Source organism: Candida theae, assembly GCF_024610275.1.
Source record: "Candida theae strain CBS 12239 chromosome Unknown scaffold7, whole genome shotgun sequence".
NCBI classification, from domain to species: Eukaryota; Fungi; Ascomycota; class Pichiomycetes; order Serinales; family Debaryomycetaceae; genus Lodderomyces; species Lodderomyces theae.
The window spans coordinates 233116-253097 of NW_026261433.1; the positions used below are offsets into that span (position 1 = coordinate 233116).

At 40.0% G+C, this 19982-nt stretch overlaps 10 protein-coding genes across 10 annotated transcripts; 5 read left to right on the forward strand and 5 right to left on the reverse strand. All coding sequences in view use genetic code 12, as the record gives it.

Moving 5' to 3' along the window:
- Positions 1 to 135: 135 nt before the first annotated feature.
- On the forward strand, positions 136 to 2976 carry MIS11 (trifunctional formate-tetrahydrofolate ligase/methenyltetrahydrofolate cyclohydrolase/methylenetetrahydrofolate dehydrogenase; the record flags this gene model as incomplete). The annotated part of the gene is made up of 1 exon (XM_051751615.1): positions 136 to 2976. One exon carries the CDS (start codon positions 136 to 138, stop codon positions 2974 to 2976), a length of 2841 nt encoding a protein of 946 aa, XP_051609223.1.
- A 533-nt stretch (positions 2977 to 3509) lies between these two features.
- On the forward strand, positions 3510 to 4073 carry KGF57_002315 (thiosulfate sulfurtransferase; the record flags this gene model as incomplete). Its single annotated transcript, XM_051751616.1, has 1 exon — positions 3510 to 4073. The coding sequence occupies one exon, from the start codon at positions 3510 to 3512 to the stop codon at positions 4071 to 4073; it is 564 nt and encodes a 187-aa protein (XP_051609224.1).
- A 162-nt stretch (positions 4074 to 4235) lies between these two features.
- Positions 4236 to 5063, reverse strand: KGF57_002316 (rRNA-processing protein; the record flags this gene model as incomplete). The annotated part of the gene is made up of 1 exon (XM_051751617.1): positions 4236 to 5063. One exon carries the CDS (start codon positions 5061 to 5063, stop codon positions 4236 to 4238), a length of 828 nt encoding a protein of 275 aa, XP_051609225.1.
- Positions 5064 to 5802: 739 nt separating this feature from the next.
- Positions 5803 to 7431, forward strand: LSC2 (succinate--CoA ligase (GDP-forming) subunit beta; the record flags this gene model as incomplete). Its single annotated transcript, XM_051751618.1, has 2 exons — positions 5803 to 5835; positions 6217 to 7431. The coding sequence occupies 2 exons, from the start codon at positions 5803 to 5805 to the stop codon at positions 7429 to 7431; spliced, it is 1248 nt and encodes a 415-aa protein (XP_051609226.1).
- A 276-nt stretch (positions 7432 to 7707) lies between these two features.
- Positions 7708 to 8475, forward strand: PUP2 (proteasome core particle subunit alpha 5; the record flags this gene model as incomplete). Its single annotated transcript, XM_051751620.1, has 1 exon — positions 7708 to 8475. The coding sequence occupies one exon, from the start codon at positions 7708 to 7710 to the stop codon at positions 8473 to 8475; it is 768 nt and encodes a 255-aa protein (XP_051609227.1).
- A 36-nt stretch (positions 8476 to 8511) lies between these two features.
- KGF57_002319 (uncharacterized protein) lies at positions 8512 to 11160 on the reverse strand (the record flags this gene model as incomplete). Its single annotated transcript, XM_051751621.1, has 1 exon — positions 8512 to 11160. The coding sequence occupies one exon, from the start codon at positions 11158 to 11160 to the stop codon at positions 8512 to 8514; it is 2649 nt and encodes an 882-aa protein (XP_051609228.1).
- A 182-nt stretch (positions 11161 to 11342) lies between these two features.
- On the reverse strand, positions 11343 to 13229 carry APG7 (Apg7p; the record flags this gene model as incomplete). The annotated part of the gene is made up of 1 exon (XM_051751622.1): positions 11343 to 13229. The coding sequence occupies one exon, from the start codon at positions 13227 to 13229 to the stop codon at positions 11343 to 11345; it is 1887 nt and encodes a 628-aa protein (XP_051609229.1).
- A 154-nt stretch (positions 13230 to 13383) lies between these two features.
- Positions 13384 to 13860, forward strand: ARC15 (Arc15p; the record flags this gene model as incomplete). The annotated part of the gene is made up of 1 exon (XM_051751623.1): positions 13384 to 13860. One exon carries the CDS (start codon positions 13384 to 13386, stop codon positions 13858 to 13860), a length of 477 nt encoding a protein of 158 aa, XP_051609230.1.
- A 301-nt stretch (positions 13861 to 14161) lies between these two features.
- Positions 14162 to 15652, reverse strand: KGF57_002322 (uncharacterized protein; the record flags this gene model as incomplete). The annotated part of the gene is made up of 1 exon (XM_051751624.1): positions 14162 to 15652. One exon carries the CDS (start codon positions 15650 to 15652, stop codon positions 14162 to 14164), a length of 1491 nt encoding a protein of 496 aa, XP_051609231.1.
- Positions 15653 to 15971: 319 nt separating this feature from the next.
- On the reverse strand, positions 15972 to 19304 carry KGF57_002323 (RNA helicase; the record flags this gene model as incomplete). Its single annotated transcript, XM_051751625.1, has 1 exon — positions 15972 to 19304. One exon carries the CDS (start codon positions 19302 to 19304, stop codon positions 15972 to 15974), a length of 3333 nt encoding a protein of 1110 aa, XP_051609232.1.
- Positions 19305 to 19982: the final 678 nt, after the last annotated feature.

Below are 19982 nucleotides of genomic sequence, written 5' to 3' on the forward strand. Positions count from 1 at the left end.
CGAGATCTGCTGAAAAATTTATTTCCAATCTCATTGATATCTAATCTCGAGTTTCTTTACCCTTTTTTTTTCTTTCTTTCTTTCTTTCTTTCTTTCTTTCTTGCTTTCTGTATTTCCCCGTTTCTATATCAGACCATGGTTGCCCAGATCTTAGATGGAAAAGCTATTGCTTTAGATCTTCGTACAAAGATACACGATGAAGTTGCTCAATTCCAGTTGAAGCACCCAGACTTCAAACCAAAATTGGCAATTGTCCAAGTTGGGGATAGACAAGATTCCACAACGTATGTCAAGATGAAGTTGAAGGCGGCTGAAGAAGCTAGCATTGGGTGTGAAATTATCAAATTACCCGAAGATATCTCCGAATTTGAGTTGTTGAATGAGGTCTCAAAATTGAACAACTCGTTGGATGTTGATGGTATTTTGGTGCAATTGCCATTGCCAGATCACATCGACGAGTCAAAAGTGACTAATGCAGTCTTGGCAGATAAAGACGTGGATGGATTTGGTCCTTTCAATGTTGGGGAATTGTCCAAAAAGGGGGGAGAACCAAAATTCCTACCATGCACACCAAAGGGGATCATGCATTTGTTGAAGGTATCTGGCGTTGATGTCGACGGTAAAAGTGCTGTGGTTTTAGGAAGATCTGACATTGTGGGAAAGCCAGTTGCAAACTTGCTCACCAAAGCCAATGCCAGTGTCACCATCGTTCATTCCAGAACCCCTATTGAACAAGTCAAACAGTTTTTGAGCGAAGCTGATATTGTAGTTGCTGCCATTGGCCAACCAGAATACGTCAAAGGAGAATGGTTGAAGCCTGATGCCGTTGTGATTGATGTTGGAACCAACTTTATCCCTGATAGTACCAAGAAAAGTGGCCAGAGAATGGTTGGAGATGTTGAATATGAAGCCGCTAAGGGAAAAGTGCAATTGATCACCCCAGTTCCAGGTGGAGTTGGTCCAATGACAGTTGCATGCTTGTTGGACAATGTTATAATTGCAGCAAAGAGACACTACAAGGCAAACAATGAAACCCCCAAATTCACCAACCCTTTAAAGTTGGACTTGAAAAAACCCGTTCCTTCAGACTTTGAAATTTCACGTGCTCAACAGCCTAAGCGTATCACCCAAGTTGCCGAAGAGGCTGGTATTTTGGATGCCGAGTTGGAACCATTTGGGTTCACCAAAGCTAAAGTATCATTGGACATTTTGAAAAGATTGCACAACAAAAGGAATGGTAAATATGTTCTTGTTACTGGTATTACTCCAACCCCGTTGGGTGAAGGTAAATCGACAACTACGGTGGGCTTAGCTCAAGCTTTGGGTGCACATTTAAACAAAAATGTCTTTGCAAATGTGAGACAACCATCAATGGGTCCAACATTTGGTATTAAAGGTGGTGCTGCTGGAGGTGGTTACTCACAAGTTATTCCAATGGATGAATTCAATATGCATGTTACTGGTGATATCCACGCCATCACCATGGCAAACAATTTGTTGGCTGCCGCTATTGATACGAGAATGTTTCACGAATCAACTCAAAAGGATGGACCATTGTACAGAAGATTGGTTCCAGAAAAAAAAGGTAAGAGAACATTTACCAAGTCTATGTTGAGAAGATTGGAAAAGTTGGGAATAAACAAGACCGATCCAAACGACTTGACTCCAGAAGAGATTACTGCATTTGCAAGATTAGATATTGATCCTGAATCGATCACTTGGAAGAGAGTCGTTGATTGCAACGATAGATTCTTGAGAGGTATCACAGTTGGAGAAGCACCAACGGAAAAGGGGTTCACTAGGGCCACTGGTTTCGATATCACTGTTGCTTCCGAATGTATGGCTATCTTGGCATTGGCCAACTCCTTGGAAGACATGAGAGAAAGGTTGGGTAAAATGGTTATCGGTACATCAAAGCAAGGTGTTCCAGTTACTTGTGAAGATATTGGTTGTGCTGGTGCATTGACGGCGTTGTTGAAAGATGCCATCAAACCAAACATTATGCAAACCTTGGAAGGTACACCAGTTTTCGTTCACGCTGGTCCTTTTGCCAACATTTCCATTGGGGCTTCTTCCATTTTGGCTGATAAGATGGCCTTGAAGTTGGCCGGTACTTCAAGTGACTTGACCCCAGAAGAAAGAAAAGAGCAAGAAGGTTATGTTGTCACTGAAGCAGGTTTCGATTTCACTATGGGTGGAGAAAGATTTATCAACATCAAATGTAGATCAAGTGGCTTGGCCCCGGACGTTATCGTCATTGTTGCCACTGTTCGTGCTTTGAAAGTTCATGGTGGTGGCCCAGAAGTTAAAGCTGGTGCTCCATTGGCCCCAGAGTACACTCAAGAGAATGTCGACTTGTTGAGAGCTGGTTGTTCAAATTTGGCCAAACATGTCCATAATGCCAAATCCTATGGCTTGCCAGTTGTTGTTGCGATCAACAAGATGTCTTCAGACTCTGATAAGGAGCATGAGGTCATCAAGGAAGAGGCTTTGAAAGCTGGTGCTGTTGATGCGATTGTCTCCAACCATTGGGAAGAAGGTGGAAAAGGAGCTGTTGACTTGGCCAAGGGTGTTATCGATGCTGCCAACAGAGAAGACAAGAACTTCCATTTCCTTTACGGAACCGAACCTTCTATTGAAGATAAAATTTCAACCATTGCCAAAGAAATGTACGGTGCGGGTGAAGTTGAATTTTTACCAGAGGCTCAAAAGAAGATTGATTTGTACACCAAGCAAGGATTTGGAAAATTGCCAATCTGTATTGCAAAAACTCAATACTCATTATCGCACGACGCTAACTTGAAGGGTGTTCCAACTGGATTCAAGTTCCCAATCAGAGATGTCAAAGCTTCAATAGGGGCTGGTTACTTGTATGCCTTGGCAGCTGAAATCCAAACCATTCCTGGCTTGCCAACTCATTGTGGGTTTATGAATGTTGAAGTGAATGAGGACGGAGAGATTGACGGATTGTTTTGAGCAAAGCCCATTGTGTGAGAATAGATTAAAACTTTTTCAACCTAGTTTTAACGAATGTTTATGAATTGATGTTTTTTATAGTGATAGATGATAGTTCAAGTATAGTTCAACACATATTTACATATTTACATATTTACATATATATATATGCTTACTTTTGATTAACAAGATTGAGAGTTGTTTGTATAATTCAGTTCCAACAAAGCTGATGGATTCCCATGTCCTGGTTGTTGGTTGTGGACATTGGACTTGGGATAAAGTGTTTTGCAGTACTTTGATACATAGTAAAGAAAAAAAATCAATTGTGAATCGGAAAACGAGAAAAATTAAAATCATCAAATTTTATCTCTTCACCCAACAAAGAAGATAAACAAATCGGAGATTCCTTGCCGAATACAATCAGAACAAGAGAGAGTATTCCTTACCAGCACTACTAAACTCTCAACCTCACTGCTGACTTTTGCATCAATACCAGACACGGTGAACTAATTTTTTGAAATCGATTATATACAGCTGTACGCTTTACTATCGTGATGTCATTTACAAGGTTGTCTAAGCAAATTCAACCCATCGCAAGGACTGCCGTTGCAAGACAAACAGCCTCTCTTGTATCAACTCAATTGTTCCGTCACTTCACAGTCCCATCTGTATTCAACGCCACCAAGCCTGTCATCTGCAACTCCATCAAGACTTCTTTTAGAACTTACAGTGTTTTAACTGAGTCACCAGAAGCTAAAGTATACAAATACGACGACGTTAAAGAAATTGCCACAAATCCAAGCAAGCACCCCGATTCAGTTTTGGTTGATGTTAGAGAGCCTGTTGAGTACGATGATGGCCACATTCCCGGGGCAATCAATGTACCTTTCAAAAGCAGTCCTGGGGCTTTAGACTTGTCAGAGGATGATTTCCTCGATAACTTTGGATTTGAAAAGCCTGAAAAGAATAAGGAGTTGGTGTTCTATTGTCTTGGAGGAGTTAGATCTACTGCTGCTGAGGAGTTAGCCAACACTTTTGGGTACAAAAAGAGAGGAAACTATGTTGGAAGTTACGAAGATTGGGTTGCGCATGAGAACAAGAACAAGTCAGTTGATTAGTGGTTACTGATTCTGACGTACTCGAACAGACGTTCTTTTGATTAATTCACTTGTTTATAGTAATTTCTTTTTATTTTTATTTTTTTTTTCACCTTCAAACATATCTAAACTATCGTTTTATAGATAATGCACGTACAATCGCCGTATTCATTTAATCTTCTTCTACTCGTTACGAGGTCTAAACTCCAACTGTCTAAACTCTTTTCCTAATCTTCTCTTTCTCTTTCTTTCCATGGCCTTTTCTCTCTGCTTAGGTTTCATGCTATCATATTTGGCCTTTTGTAAAATCTTTCTCTTATCACCACGTTTCAAAAAGTATGGTTGGCTTGATTTGCCCTCCTTCACATTCTGATATTGTTTCTTTTTGTATTCTTTCAAAAGCTGGTCTTCCAAGTCACGATTCTTTAAAGTATCCATTCTCGATTTCAACGATTGAAGCTTCAACCTGATTTCCTCTTTTTCATCTTCACCCAACCTTGACTTCTTATCCTTTAAAATCTGTTCCATATTTGAAATTTCCTGTTTACGATACTCATCCAAAAAGGCATAATTCTTTCTAGTTTGCGTCAAATCAGCCTTACCATAAGCCGCATCGAACCGGATGTCTGTATGTAATGTCTGAGACTTTCTCGAAGGTAGACCTTGGATGTCTCTAATCCTAGAGACCGGCTTTTTGCTTGATGCTTCAGCCGGTGCATGTTTACTCCTCTTTTTATGAGTACTGGTTTTGGACGCTTCTGGGCCCGAATCTGAATCAGACTCTTCGAAAAAACCTTCGGAGTCACTATCACTGTCTCGACTGGTCCTTTCATTCTGTAATTTAGATTGAGCATCACGCAAAGTTCCAAATGGCACGGAAGCTAAGTCATCATCTTCTTGTGGTGTTTTCAGGCTCCTCAGACTGTTTGGAAGATTTCTTGGCTGGTAGTTCGCTTCGCTACCCGAAGAATCCAGATCATATGCTGGCCGTATTCTTGAATGTTTCGGCATCGCAGTATCTTTGTTCAAAAGGACTCGTTTCTGCTGCGATGTGATTAGTTCACGAAATTTGTATTTATCGATGAGACCAATGTATATGCAGGACTCGCAACCATAAGGATGAGACTTGCTAATGTGTGTCCTGTTTACATTCAGCAAACAGCTCCGGAAGTCTCAATCAGTGAATTGGGCGGACCTAGCCAAGCTAGAAGCTCACTTTGACCCCAGTTGCTCTGTTAATGCATATTAGATATCTACAAATGTGTGCCCTTGATGTGTATGTATTCTACTTAGTATTAGAAGTTTCTTGGCCGAAGCTGCCTCAATTGAAGAGTATACACATATATATATATACGTATGGTATGTGGCATGAGTTATTGTCCCTGTCTATATAGAGGACGGGTGATAGCAGAGTCTTATGAAAAGTGGGTATATGTAAAGATTACGTAGTGTTGTTGTTATTGGTACGAAGAAAAGAACTACCAAAGAAACAAAAGACCAAACGGAGAACAAAAGAAAAGAAACAAAAAATAAAAAAAAAAAATTTGTTGAACGATTTTTCTCAAACCAAAGAACAACAAACAACAAACAACAACAAACAACAAACAACAAAAAAAAAGAGAAAAAAAAAAAAAGAAGAAAAAGAAGAAAAAGAAAAAATAAAAAGAGTTCAGTCTTTTCAGTCAAAGATAACTGTACTTCATACAATCTATTCCTTCAGTAACAACTACTTACTACAATCACAATCACAATGTTATCAAGATCCATTGCTCGTGTTTCAAGAGTATGTCTATTCACAATTGGGGAAACTCACCCCTCACCCCATCTTTAGCAGAGATCTAATTGCAGAAGTTGGCCCGAGATTGGAAAATGAAAAGAAACTCGCGTTGAAATGTTGGAACTGTGTCGGAGAATGATTCGACAGCAAAGGTCAATTAATTGAGTTGAGAGATCCCTACACTTCGTTCCATCATCTAAACACAGTGATCTTTATTGCTATTAACTATGGGCACACTCTAACTTGTCAACCATTACTAAACCCACGTTTTTCGTGCGTGGTCGGCGTCTTTTTTTTTCCCCTTCTCTGTGCCATTTTCCAACCGATTTGATTTTACGATACTTCCCGGGATTATAGAGTACTAACCTTGAAATTTTTTTTTTTTAGTCTGTTGCCCAACAAAAGAGATTCTTGTCTTTACATGAATACCGTTCTGCTGCATTATTGAGCGAATACGGTGTTCCAATTCCAAGAGGTTACCCAGCAACCACTGCTGAAGGTGCTTTCGATGCTGCCAAAAAATTGGGTACCAATGAATTGGTCATTAAAGCACAAGCATTGACCGGTGGTCGTGGTAAAGGTCACTTTGATTCTGGTTTACAAGGTGGTGTTAAGTTGATCTCGTCCCCAGAAGAGGCTAAGGATTTGGCTAGTCAAATGTTGAACCACAAGTTGATCACCAAGCAAACCGGGGCTAAAGGTAAGGAAGTTACCGCTGTGTACATTGTTGAGAGAAGAGATGCTCAATCTGAAGCATACGTTGCTATTTTGATGGACAGAGCTAGACAAACCCCCGTCATTGTTGCCTCTGCTCAAGGTGGTATGGACATTGAAGGTGTTGCTGCCAAAGATCCTTCTGCCATCAAGACTTTCCCAGTTCCATTGGAAGAGGGTGTTTCTGACCAATTGGCTACTGAAATTGCATCGTCATTGGGCTTCACCAAGGATGCTATTCCAGAAGCTGCCAAGACCGTGCAAGGATTGTACAAGTGTTTTATTGACCGTGACTGTACTCAAGTCGAAATTAACCCATTATCAGAAACTCCAGATCACAAAGTTTTGGCCATGGATGCCAAATTAGGTTTTGACGATAATGCTTCTTTCCGTCAAGAAGAAGTTTTCTCATGGAGAGACCCAACCCAAGAAGACCCACAAGAAGCTGAAGCTAGTAAATACGGTTTGAACTTTATCAAGTTGGATGGAAACATTGCCAACATTGTCAATGGTGCTGGTTTGGCTATGGCCACTATGGATATCATCAAGTTGTATGGTGGTGAGCCAGCCAACTTCTTGGACTGTGGTGGTACCGCTACCCCAGAAACCATTGAAAAGGCTTTCGAATTGATCTTGTCCGATAAGAACGTCAATGGTATTTTCGTAAACATCTTTGGTGGTATTGTCAGATGTGATTATGTTGCCAAGGGTTTGATTGCTGCCACCAAGAACTTCAACTTGGACATTCCAGTTGTCGTTAGATTGCAAGGTACCAACATGGCTGAAGCTAAAGAATTGATTGATAACTCTGGTTTGAAATTGTATGCTTTCGAAGATTTGGACCCAGCTGCTGAAAAGATTGTGGAATTGGCTCCAAAGAAGGCATAGAGAGAAAGGAAGATGTATACGTGAAGCATATATAGAGTCTTAAGAAATTGAAAAGATACAAATGGTGTAAACTTTGTAAACAGTGTGCTTAAGATTGTCTTTGTAGTCAGTCAAGGGTGACAGCGTCAAGAAAAAGAAGAGAGAGAAAGTGAGAGAGGGGAAAAAAAAAAAAAAAAGAAAAGAATCCACCTCAATTATCGCCACCAAAAAACTAGATACTTCAACCATATAGTCAATTGCAAAACTCAATTACAACACACTCACATCACAAAAGACATGTTTCTAACCCGAAGTGAATATGATAGAGGTGTGTCCACATTCTCACCTGAAGGAAGACTTTTCCAAGTCGAGTATTCTCTCGAAGCCATCAAGTTAGGTTCAACCGCAATCGGTATACAAACCAGTGAAGGTGTCATATTGGGCGTGGAAAAACGTGTCACATCATCCTTACTTGAATCTTCATCCATTGAAAAGATTGTTGAAATAGATCACCACGTAGGGTGTGCCATGAGTGGTTTGACTGCTGATGCCAGATCGTTAATTGACCATGCTCGTGTGTCGAGTTTGACTCACAACTTGTACTACGATGAAAACATTGGTGTTGAAAGTTTGACCCAGAGCGTATGTGATTTGTCATTGCGGTTTGGAGAAGGGGCCGATGGTGAAAAGAGATTAATGTCGAGACCATTTGGTGTTGCTTTACTAATTGCTGGCTTTGATAAGGAAAAGGGGCCACAGTTGTACCATGCAGAGCCTTCGGGAACTTTCTACAGATATGATGCGAAAGCAATTGGATCGGGTAGTGAAGGTGCACAAGCTGAATTGAACAATGAGTACCACAAGAGTTTGAGTTTGAAAGATGCTGAATTGTTAGCCTTGAAGATTTTGAAACAAGTTATGGAGGAGAAGTTGGACTGCAAGAATGCGCAATTGGCAAGCGTGACTGAATCCGAAGGATTCAAGGTTTATAGTGATGAAAAGACGGATGCGATTATAAAGGTATTGAATGAACAAGCTACAGATGAAGATACTTTGATGAGCTAAATTCAATATATATATATATCACACAAGGTTAGCATACTACTCAGGAAAACACAGTTCCAACCTGTCACTCAACTCTAGTAATTTTCTATTTTCCCTCTCGCCAACTTTCCTAATAGTGGATAGGAAATACGTTAAAAGCTCGCCAAATTTCTGGTAACGAAGAAAAAAGCTTTCATCCATGTACTCAAGTCGTTGTTGCACCAGATCATCATCCATTGGCTTATTAAACTTGCCCGGGAGCTCTTTTGAGAACGTTTCATACAAACCAGGATGTATATATACCAACATCTTCTTCATCTGAATAGTATATGTTTGAAACTGAATTATGAAATAAAACATCTCCCTCACACAAAGTAGTGTCTCGGAGCGTGTCAATAACGCGTCACTAAGTATCGATGTTGTATATGTTTCCAACTTGACCTTCAAATCGTGGATAGATAAGGACTCATTTGTAGCTCTTGCTGTTGCTGTTGCTGTTGCTGTTGCTGTTGTTGTAATTGTTGTTGTCTTACGCGAATTGATCCTCTCATCAAAAATTGTATTCATTCCATATTTGCTCAGTAATTTGGTATTGAGTACTGCATCACTTTGAATTACGTTTGTGCCCAACTCTGCTAACGATAGTTGCCTGGCATACTCATCCAACAATTTGCAAACTTCCTCATAGTTACTTTCAACCACATCGTACATTACATACGACTGTAAATGAGTGACAAATGCAAGGATACGCGAGTGCAACATTCTGCATCTCAATATCCATTTCTGTACCTTTGGCGGGAACGTCTTTTCTGTCCATATCGTTGAAGTATTAATATCATGCCAATTGCTTTCAACTTGCTTGGTGACAAACTTGAGCATGAATAAGAATTTGAATAGTGTCTCGTACTGGTACGATGTTTGCCTATTCAAGACGAAATTGAGCGGGAACAGGAGCGGAACAGTTACATCAACACTTAGAAAAGTTGCGTCATCAACTCTGTCATTTGTACCACTTCTATGACCCTTGCCAACTTCATTCCGTACTTCTTCGCTACTGTTATGCTCTTGTAGCATCTTTTTGAAATCGTAATTCGATGTGTCCGACCCCTTCCTCGATATTAGTTCCTCGGTTGCTTTGAAAAAGTTTTCAACGGTGATTGTAAAACGTTGGTTCCGTTCCGCGAGTTTGCTTGATGAGGTGCTACAATCTGTATTCAATAACGAACCAAACTGCTCGTTATACTGTCTCAGAACTTTCAGGGTTGATATCTTGAATTTATTTCTCTTCAAATCTTGAAATGCAGAATCCATAAATGAATCAATTCGGGAAGAATCCTCCAATAGGAAAATTGTTTGGAAAGTTTCAACCAAGTTGGGAAACTTGTATCCTTCAAAAAAGACTTTCAAAAGCATCTTGTTGGCTCTAGTGGCAAATAAATCGATTTTGAGGTTCAAGTCAGGAGCATTGAGACTATTCACACCTTCTAAAGTTTCACGCAAGTACTGAAAATCATGCAAACCAGTACAGGTTTTGAACATAGTTAGGTATTTCCCTGTGCTGATTATCTTGTTCTGTATCTTGGTATCACGAAATTGCTCTAGTAAGCCATCTTCTTTTATCGAATATAATTCATTCCAATAGAAATCGCTATTTTTTTGGAAAACCGACTGTAGTTTTTTTGGAATTTTAGCCACCCTAATCATAAACTCATCAAAAGGATCCTCAATACGTCCTTCAGTGAGCCACTTATTCAACATCAGTAGGTATTCAACACTAACTTCGTCATAAAGTGCAGTCAAGAACTGGTATGAGATAGCGTCCCCTTTAAACGCAGATATCCTATCTCTAATTATCGTCAATACAAGCCCGCCTTTACATACTCTCATTTTCTCGGTGTACATGTCAGTTTCCAAACGGTGGCGTGTATCGATCAACTCCTCCCGCGGTAGGTTCTGTCTCTCTTCATTCAATTCATGGATAGCTATAGCAATCGAGTACATGTGTGACATTTTGTTTGCAACATCCTGGTAAAGAATTTGGTCAAGAGTGTTGATGTTGAATTTCGAGTTGTGGTGGAATTCATGCTCCAAATCAATGAGTATCTTGATGTATTGTTTGAAAAATGTGGCTGTGGCGTGACAAAAAGCTTGCACAAGTTTCCCATGAGCTGCATCGTTGTAAATTTGTGTGAATGAAGTCAATCCAGAGTAGTATTTCCCGATGCGAATTATTCTCTTTGTGACTGTCTTCAAACTGATGTCTAGATTCCTGGCAATCTTGAAGTCAGGGCCAAAGACTCTAGAGTTTATCGACAGTCGGTTGTAGGTCTTACTGTATTGGATATAGTGGCCCTCTAGTCCTAAAAGGGTGAATAGTATATCCTTTATTATCAACGCTTGTTGTATGCTCATATCATTGATTTCCAGAAGTAATGGCGCTGGTATCTTTTGTGCTATTGGAGCTTCGACTGCAGTGCAAGAGTAATGTACGCTACTTGTGTCCTCTGAGTCAAATCCGATCAATTCAACAGCATCAAAGGCAGATTGTGGAGTAAATGGCCTATCCTGATGATCCATGGTGAATTCCTGGCTATGATGTAAATCTCGAGGCGATGAATACGTTGCCCCTCTATTTTTTTGGTTCAGTTCCATAAAAGCTGGGTCCTCCTGTAGTCGATTAATCTGTGACGGGGTATATTGATTCATACTCACAGGTAGTGATGGTACGCAATGAGGAAGGATGGAGATGTTTTGATGTTGTGGTTTTCAATTGTTTACAAATTTCAAATTCTTTTCTTTTTTTTTTTTTTTTTGTTTTGTTTTGTTTTTTGTTTTTTTATTTTTTTTCTTCTTCTGTCGCGTATATAGCGATCTACACAAAAATCAATTTACTCTAACCATTCCAGATCTTCATCATCTTCAACTTCCAGAATGTTCATGGCTGCTATGGCCAACTCTGCCTCTTCCTGTACTTTCTTCAACCCACAGAGATCCTCTAAGTACCCCTGCTCGTTCATGCATCGCTTAACAAAATCCCACTTATTCACATTGTACTCAGTGATGACGCGTTCAGAACATGCCGAACAGTGGGTGTAAGCAGGAGCATACCATGTTGTTTGAGAAAAGTTGTTCAAAAACCCCCTTATTTGATGCGGCGTGGTACCAAAAGTTGTCGTGTCATTTTTCTTTGCTCTATGTTTATCTGGTTGTTGCAAAATAGAAACTAGCAACTCCACAGACAACGATGAGGCCATCAACGCACCTCCTGGGCGTGTTACTGTGCACATTTGATCTAATGTACGGTCGCTTAAACTGTCATCAGGAGCAACAACGTCATTGCAAAAATAACAACCTAATCGATCTGCTTTTTGTTGAGTGATACTGCCATGCCTCATAACCAAAAAACTGTCAAATCCTAATGCCGCATTGATGACTATCTTGTCCTTGGCAGTTCCAATAACAGTTGGGAGCCACCTTGATTCCCTAGAGTCCATTAATAAAAACACAACATCATTCTTTTCAATCAAATCTTCCAACAGCTCGAACGACGCCTTTTGGTTCTCATCGTCTGTAACTGGATGTCCAATCATTGGCACTTCCAAGCAAACTCCCTTTGCAACAACACCAGGATATACCTTTTTCAAATTTTCAGCCGCTCTTTGAGCTTTATGTTCCCCTTGTCCACCATCACTGAAACAGTCCTCGAAATTGAAAAGCAGCTGACGTACAGGATTTGAGTATGAGACCCTTCCATTGTCCACAAATGTTATGTTTCTGAATCCCCAACCTAGTAACGCCCTCCCCACGTAGCTTCCCAATGTACCTGCACCTAGAAGTAACACACTCTGTTTTTTTATGATATCAAGATCTAGTTGCGGTGCTATCCTCCATTTCATTAGCTTTAGATTTAGCTCCACAGCCTGGCTTGCAAGCTCTAATGGGTTGATCAACAGACCCAAGTCGGCTAATTTCGGACTCAATTTTCCTTGGCTAGTTCGCTCCCACCCTGTCACCTTTGGTGGGTTTTGTAGTGACACTAGGGAAAGGGTTTGTTTGAACGCACCTTGTTTTCTGTATACAATCAAATCAATCTTTTCAAAGCCTACTTGTGCTAGGTGGAAAAGATAGTTTTTAACTTGAATCGACGGTCTACGTTCATGAGTGACACACGCATCATAATAGACAAACGTGTGGGATTTCCTCTGGTCGGCTGCATCAAACAATACATTATTATCAATCTGGAAAAACTGACCAGAAACATCACGTTCGAGCAATTGCAACGTTTCCTCCTCCACTGCACCTTCTTTTTCGAGATTCCATTCACTGCCCAATATTGGAAACGCCACCCAGTAGTAAAACTTGTACTTTTTCAAATCCGAGTAGCTCCATACATAGAACTGATTAAACGTTCCCAAATCAAATGTCTTTGCCTTGGCTATTCTCTCTTGTATTTGCTGCCCCCACAGCTTCAAAAGATCTTGTTTATTAGTATTCTTGAACTCCTCAATGGTGTTTACATTTATCAATTCACCACTTAAAACTCGGTTATCCTCTTTAATTGGCTTTCCGTTGGAAAAACTCTGATCATCCAAATGAATGGTGGGTGTGTCATTGAATTTGTTCAAGTTTTGAGTTTGTAGTTGGAACCCCCACACTTTCTGACTAGATGCATCTAGCTTGAACTTGTCCAATTTTAGTTCAGCAAGCTTTGTAAAGAATGAGGAGTCTATAAACGACTGAATTGGTGTATATTTTGGGTGAGCTTTGGGGGCCATTTCGTTGGTGACAAGTGTTGTACTAACACAACTCTATGCTCACCTTGTGCGACCGACGCAAAAGAAAACAGAAAAATTGGACGGCAGAAAATCCAACAACGAAACATCAAAAACACCTATTTCGTACACACACACACACACACACACAATCAAGATGGCATCAGAGGATTGGAGAAAGATAGACATTGATGCATTAGAACCGGAATACCACTTATCAGCTGCTGAGCTTGTTCCCGACTTACCACAGATATCACAATCGCAGATATCCTCAGTGGCTCAACAAGTGAGGTCGCAATTATCATCAGGTCAATTCCAGCAGGCACTCGAACTAGCTTTGGATAACGTTCCGTATATTGCTGACCTGCCTCAGACAAAGGAGTTGCATGCCAAAACCGTTTTCGAAATCTTATGTTCGATAAAGAACAATAACAATATTTCGGAGTTGGGGAAATTTGTCAAGAATTTGAACCAAGAGCAACAAGACACTCTTGTCAAGTATTTGTACAAGAGCATGTCTGAATCTTATGGCCAAAAGCAAGGTGCGTTGTTGTTGAACTGGTTTGAAAAGACTGTGGAGGTTACTGGTGTTGGCGCAATTGCAAGGTACATGACGGACAGAAGAACTGTATGAAGGGATGAGCTTGATGTCTCGGAAGTTATGGAAAACGTTGAATACAATCACGACACAAAGTATCACCTTCTGTAACGTCTTGGCAGATTGAAGATTTGTATACTGTATATATATACACTTCTTGAGACTTGGTTTTGAAACATCTATGGAAATACAGGATATTACTCAAATATCATTAGATGCCAATTGCAGGGGGGTGCACTATATACTAGTCTACAAAAGTTGTACTCTTTAAAATATATATATATTACAAAATAAACGTTAATAAGAAACTAAGTATAAAAAGAATAAAACAGACACACTAAGCTTTAATTGATTTCAAAGGTGACGACTTATTAGAGCCACTCTTTTTCTTGATTTTCCCAGAGGATAAGGGCACGGAATTGTACTGGCTTGATGGTTGTAAGACATTCTTTGTTGGAGTATGTTTCGGAGTTGCACTTCTCGATTTGTGCTTATCAGACTTGCCAGAGTTTTTATTTGGGGACCTTTCAGGAGATTTGGTTTCCACAACCGAATCATTAAATATTTCATTCGGATTGAACCAAGGTGAAGACCGTTCATTGAACAAATTACCATTTAAGTCGTCACTCAACCCGAGTTTGGTGGGGGAAGACTTCAATTTCCTGATCTCGGCATCTTTTCCAGCAATAGCCAATTCGTGCGATCTTTTCAATTCTGAGATCTTATTTCTGTAATGTTCTTGTTTCTTTGCGAATTGATCTTGTAATTGCTTGTACTGTTCCTTGGAGTCACTAACTGTCTTTTCCAATTGTGAAATGGTTTCAATCTTGGTTTTCAATTGATGAGTTTTCGATTCCAACTTGTTTGACAAATCCTCCTTCTCAGATTGGAGCTCTTGCTGCTTTGCAATAGCAGCTTCGTGATTGGATTTCAATTGATCTTGCAATGCTTGTTTTGCATTGTTCAACTCTTGAACCTCTTGATCGAGAGACATAACAACACTGTTTAAATTATCAATCTTGATTTGTTTTGCTGAATTATCGGCTTTCAAAGTTGACAATTGTGAGGAAGTAGTGTCCGCCTCAAGTTGGTGTGCTTGTTTCAAATCAGACAATTCTTGCTCTAATCCCTTAGACCTTTCAATTTCCGAGTCCTTCTGCGCAATCTCCTTCTCCTTTTGTGCCAACTCTTTTTGAATTTGTCCAATGTCGAAATCGTTGCTTGCCAACAACTTTTTATCCTCGGCAATCTCAATATTCAACTGTCTGATACGATCCACTAATTTCTGATTTTGCTCCTTCTCGTCCGACACTTTACGCTGAGTATTTTGCAATTCTTGTTCAAGTCTTTCTGTTTCCTCTTGCTGTTTGATTTTTACTTGCTCGTATTGAGTCACTTTTTGCTCCATTTGAGTCAACTCATTGACGATTCTAGTATTCTCTTCCCTTGTTGCAACAACTATGGCCTCCTTCTCTTCATTTGCCTTTGCAAGCACATCCAACTTCAATCTCAAGTCTTGGTACGCATTCACCATTTGACTAGTCTCTTGCTTGAAATTGGCGATTTCATTCTTGATTTCAGAAATGGAGTCAGCATACTTCTGTTTGGAAATCCGTTGCTCATTCTTTAAAGTCTCAATTATCTTAGTGTCCGTGTTTGGTCTTCTTGGCACAGGTGGTTTACGGACTGTGTAGTTCCTATCGATTGTAGCTCGTGGGACAGACCTAGCCTTTTGGGCAGACACTGGACTACGGTTTCCCAGAAACTTTTTCAGAGGAGCACGTCTTGATGAGGAGACGGTGGGTAGGGCGTAGGTTGGTAGAGACATTCTTGATGCAATGGTGGTAAGAAATGAAGAGATAGAAGAGAATATAGACTACGAAATGTAAACAAACAAAAATGTAAACAAAAATGGGAAAAAAAAAAAAAAAGAAACAATGTTTTGTTGCAAATTCAAAACTCTCGTGTAATTGTGGTAGCGCTTGGGTCCTATACGAAGATGAATCCACATCATCGCCCAAGAGATACTGACGCTCCGTTAATATTAGCGTCCTTGTGAAAAGATTGACCCGAGTATTCCACAGTGGTGCTGGACGCGTATTCAATTTACATTTCAAAACTGGTCAAATCGGGATCCAATTCATTATTCAATATATAAACTGGCTTTCTCTATGTATTAATTTTTTCCCATCCAAATACTCCATGTACTCTCTCCAAAGCGTATCTCCTTTCTTTAAGCAATCGACATCACCAACCATAATCAACCCGTACTTGGCTCTGGTAAGAGCAACATTCAATCTTCTTTCATCTTTCAAGAACCCGATCGTACCCTGTACATTTGACCGCACACATGACATTATCATAAAATCCTTTTCTCTTCCCTGGAACGCGTCGATGGATGCAATCATAATGCCAGAGACAATGTGAATATTGACTGGCTTCGAATCATTGGTTATATCATCGATATCAATTTCAACTTGTAACTCTTCATTTGTAGGATTGATTATATCGTCCTTGACTAATATGGATGATATCAAGTCACGTTGACCAGAGTATGGTGTTATAACACCAATGTTTTCCCTTTTTATTCCCTTTTCCACAATCAAACTCTTCAATACTTGTTGAATATAAGAAACTTCTTGACGATTGGTAAAAGTGTATCCACGGTCCTCACGAAGAAAATTGCGCACAGATTGTTCTCTTGCAGCTCCGCTTGTATCCCAAAAATACAATGGGTTCTCCACACCAGCAAGTTTCCGTGCATCTGCGTCTATTCCATCTATTAATTTCCCATCGTAAAATCTATTCCTTGGAAACTCGCTGATTGCAGGGTGCATACGGTACTGGGTATTCAACATGTGTGGTAATTTGTATGTTCCATTTAACAAAACCCGTTCAAATAAAGATGTGGACAAGCTCGGAATCAATGAGAAGCAACTCAATTGTTTCTGATCACCTACAAAAACAAATTTATCAGCTCCAGATACGGCCAACGGGATCAAAGTACTTGGCTCTGATGATTGCGTTGCTTCATCCATAATCACAACAGGACATTTAACAAGCGACTTCAATTGGGTTCCCCCAGCAACAACAGTAGTTGTCAAAATCACTTTTGATTGTGCCACCTGCTGGCTCGTGATTTGAAACTTTTCCTGCATAAATTGCTTATAAGCATTACCACTGATGACTCCAGTGCCACGTCTCAAATCATTTTGCACTTGCTGATGTTTCAATGACATTGCATCATAGATTTTATGATGTAAGCAAATGCTGGCTAATGGGTGGTCCCTGCTGTATTCCTTTTCCTTTGATGTTGCAGCTACTCTCAAAATCAGTTTGCCATGTTTGGGCAATAACTTTTCAGCAATATTATCAATCGCAATGTTCGAGGCTGCAACAACTAATATCGGATATGTATTCAATGACTCAAGCAACTGGATTACAGTTTCATAGATGGCTGATGTTTTACCCGTTCCAGGCGGGCCCTGCACCACACTAATCTTGTTATTCAATACAGACTGAATGGCTGCCTTTTGGGAATCATTCAAAGTTGATGAGAAATTGACTCTATTGTTGAATGAAATTTGTTTGATTGGCTCTTTTCCTAACAACATTTTGATAAAACTTGGGTTTGATAGATTGTCCATCGCATTGAATATTCGACTCACTGGAACCGATGCTGGTAAAAGTTTCAAATGTTGGGCATGTACTGTTTTCGGTAAAGGTTGATTATTCCACTTGTAAAGAATAATAATCAACTCTACGTGACTGACTTTGGCGGTTTTGCGATTCTTTCCTGTCTTGACACTATCTACTGTGGCCACTTTCCCATACCACGGAATCTGGTCATCCAAAATCAAAAACATTGCCTGGTCTTTTTGAAATGGATCTTTTTTCAATTTTTTAAATCGATCTGACAAGAATTTATCCATTACTTCTGGCTTCATTGGTATACTCACCTTGAACTGGTTGTTCTTTTTGTCTTGATCTTGATACCATTCGATAATCAAGTCTTGGGGCTCGATTATATTCAGCACGTTTGTGAGTTGATCTTCCAAAAAGACATTGAAACTCATTTCCCTATAATATTCATCAATGTTGTCATATGCGAGTTTCAATTTCGAAGAAGGGTGGTATTTGGTAATGTAAGGAGGCAAAACTAACTCCGACAGTGGTGTCGATGCTCTGGATGGTGTTTTCTGTGCAGGAGAACTCCGTCTAGGGACAGGCTCTTGAAGACTACCTGGTGTTTGCTGAGTGGAAGGACTCTTGGATTTCTTCAGTTTAGTGGCTCCCTCTTTAGGGTTTTTCTTCAGATTGATGCCTGACTTAGACGAGGTGTTCTTGTTTTCAGACTTGCATGTGCTGTTCCTAAAACTTCCCGAGTCTTTCTTAGGTGTCCGCATTACACCCTTTTCATCAAACGTAACAACCTGGAAAAGTTCAGGTAATTTTAATTTTCCATCATTAGAACCAGAGGGGTTCTTGCTATCGATGGATTTGTTGTCGTTTGAGTTTTCGCTCTTCTTGGACTTGGCATTTTTGGTATTATTTGGCTTAGCCTGTGAAAACGCTTTGGGCCCTGTATTAGTCTTTGCATTGGTCTTTGCACTGGTGTTACTCTTTACACTGGTGTTACTCTTTGAATTAATGTTGTTTTTTGTGCTTGCCTTTGCCGTGTTGCCTTTCGCCATATCTTTATGCGCATTTCTTTTACCGTCTTTACCATTCTTGGCATTTTGTTGGTATTTTCCCATACTAGAGCCAAAGCTACCAGCACCAACAGCTCTCACAGTGGATCCAGACTTGACCTGACTGGCAAATTCTTTTGACTCCTGGTAATGTTGTCTTCTTGATTCTGCTTCCGGATCCTCTTTTTTCACTCGCCTGGGTCTTCCCTCAGTCCTTCCACCACGTCCACCCCTTCTGCCCCCTCTTCCACCGCGTCTCCCACCTCTTCTTCCTGTAGATCTGCTTTTAACAACCACCTCTTTCAATCCCAAAAGCTCAGTTAAAAATTTATCGTCATCTTCACTAACGAAAGTGAGATTTGCCTGTGGTGAGCCCAGTAGGCACTTTTTGCATTTGATGATTTGACCACTGGGAGTATTTGCAACATTCAAGTCATCTCCTTCTCCACATGATTCACATTCAATATCTCTAAACTTGATGTATTGCGCTAGTTTCCCAAACAATGCACCATTGGCTAACGTGTACTCGGCTGTCGGGCTTTCTCCCGTGTCATTTGTGTTACTGTCCAAGCACTGGTGACACATTAACGCCATATCATTGAATCCATAACGCAATATGGCTAGTTGGTGGATATTGGAATCTGCACATTCTTCACATTCTAAAGTCTCGTCATTTGGGAAAACTCTCACAGTCTTGTGTCTTGTCACTGAGAAATGCTTTTGCGCATCATTGGGGCTGTCAAAGGTCTCCGAGCATGTTTCACAAGAGTATTTGTTGATAGAACTCATTGTCGTTGTATAAGAGCAGTCTATTTATATCAAAAAAAAATTTTATTTTTTTTTAACGGCGATAATTATGCGGAATAAGTAAAGCAGGTGCATAAAAAAAATGCTGTGCTCTAACCATTTCAATATCGACTACATGCTATGAGAAACGATCGAGCTATACGCAAGCTCAGATATCTCAGTGTAGCTCCTTGGCTGGGTAATAACTATCCCCGAAACTTGAGTCGTCTTCGATGGTCATCATATTGTAAATTGAATTCAGGAAAAAAAATAACGACAACTGCAGGACTCGAACCTGCGCGGGCAAAGCCCAAAAGATTTCTAATCTTTCTCCTTAACCACTCGGACAAGTTGCCAAAGCACGTAGACGACTACGCCAGAAAGCTTATTTTCTACAAAAAAGACTCTTAGTGCTTACATGTAAGTAAAAATCCATAATGTATTTTTGTCATTAGGAATCTGGTTTAGCAGGTCAATAACATTCGGAACAAGTGTAGAATAGGAATAATAACACAACAAGATGTGATTTGTTGTATCCAAAATGTACCACGCGTGATCCATACTCAAAATAGTCAATACATTTTTGCATGGAAATTTGACAAAAATTCTCAATACACTGATTAAACAATTACAAGGCCGTCACTGATCTTCCAGATAACGAGACCAACTGGAACAGTTACA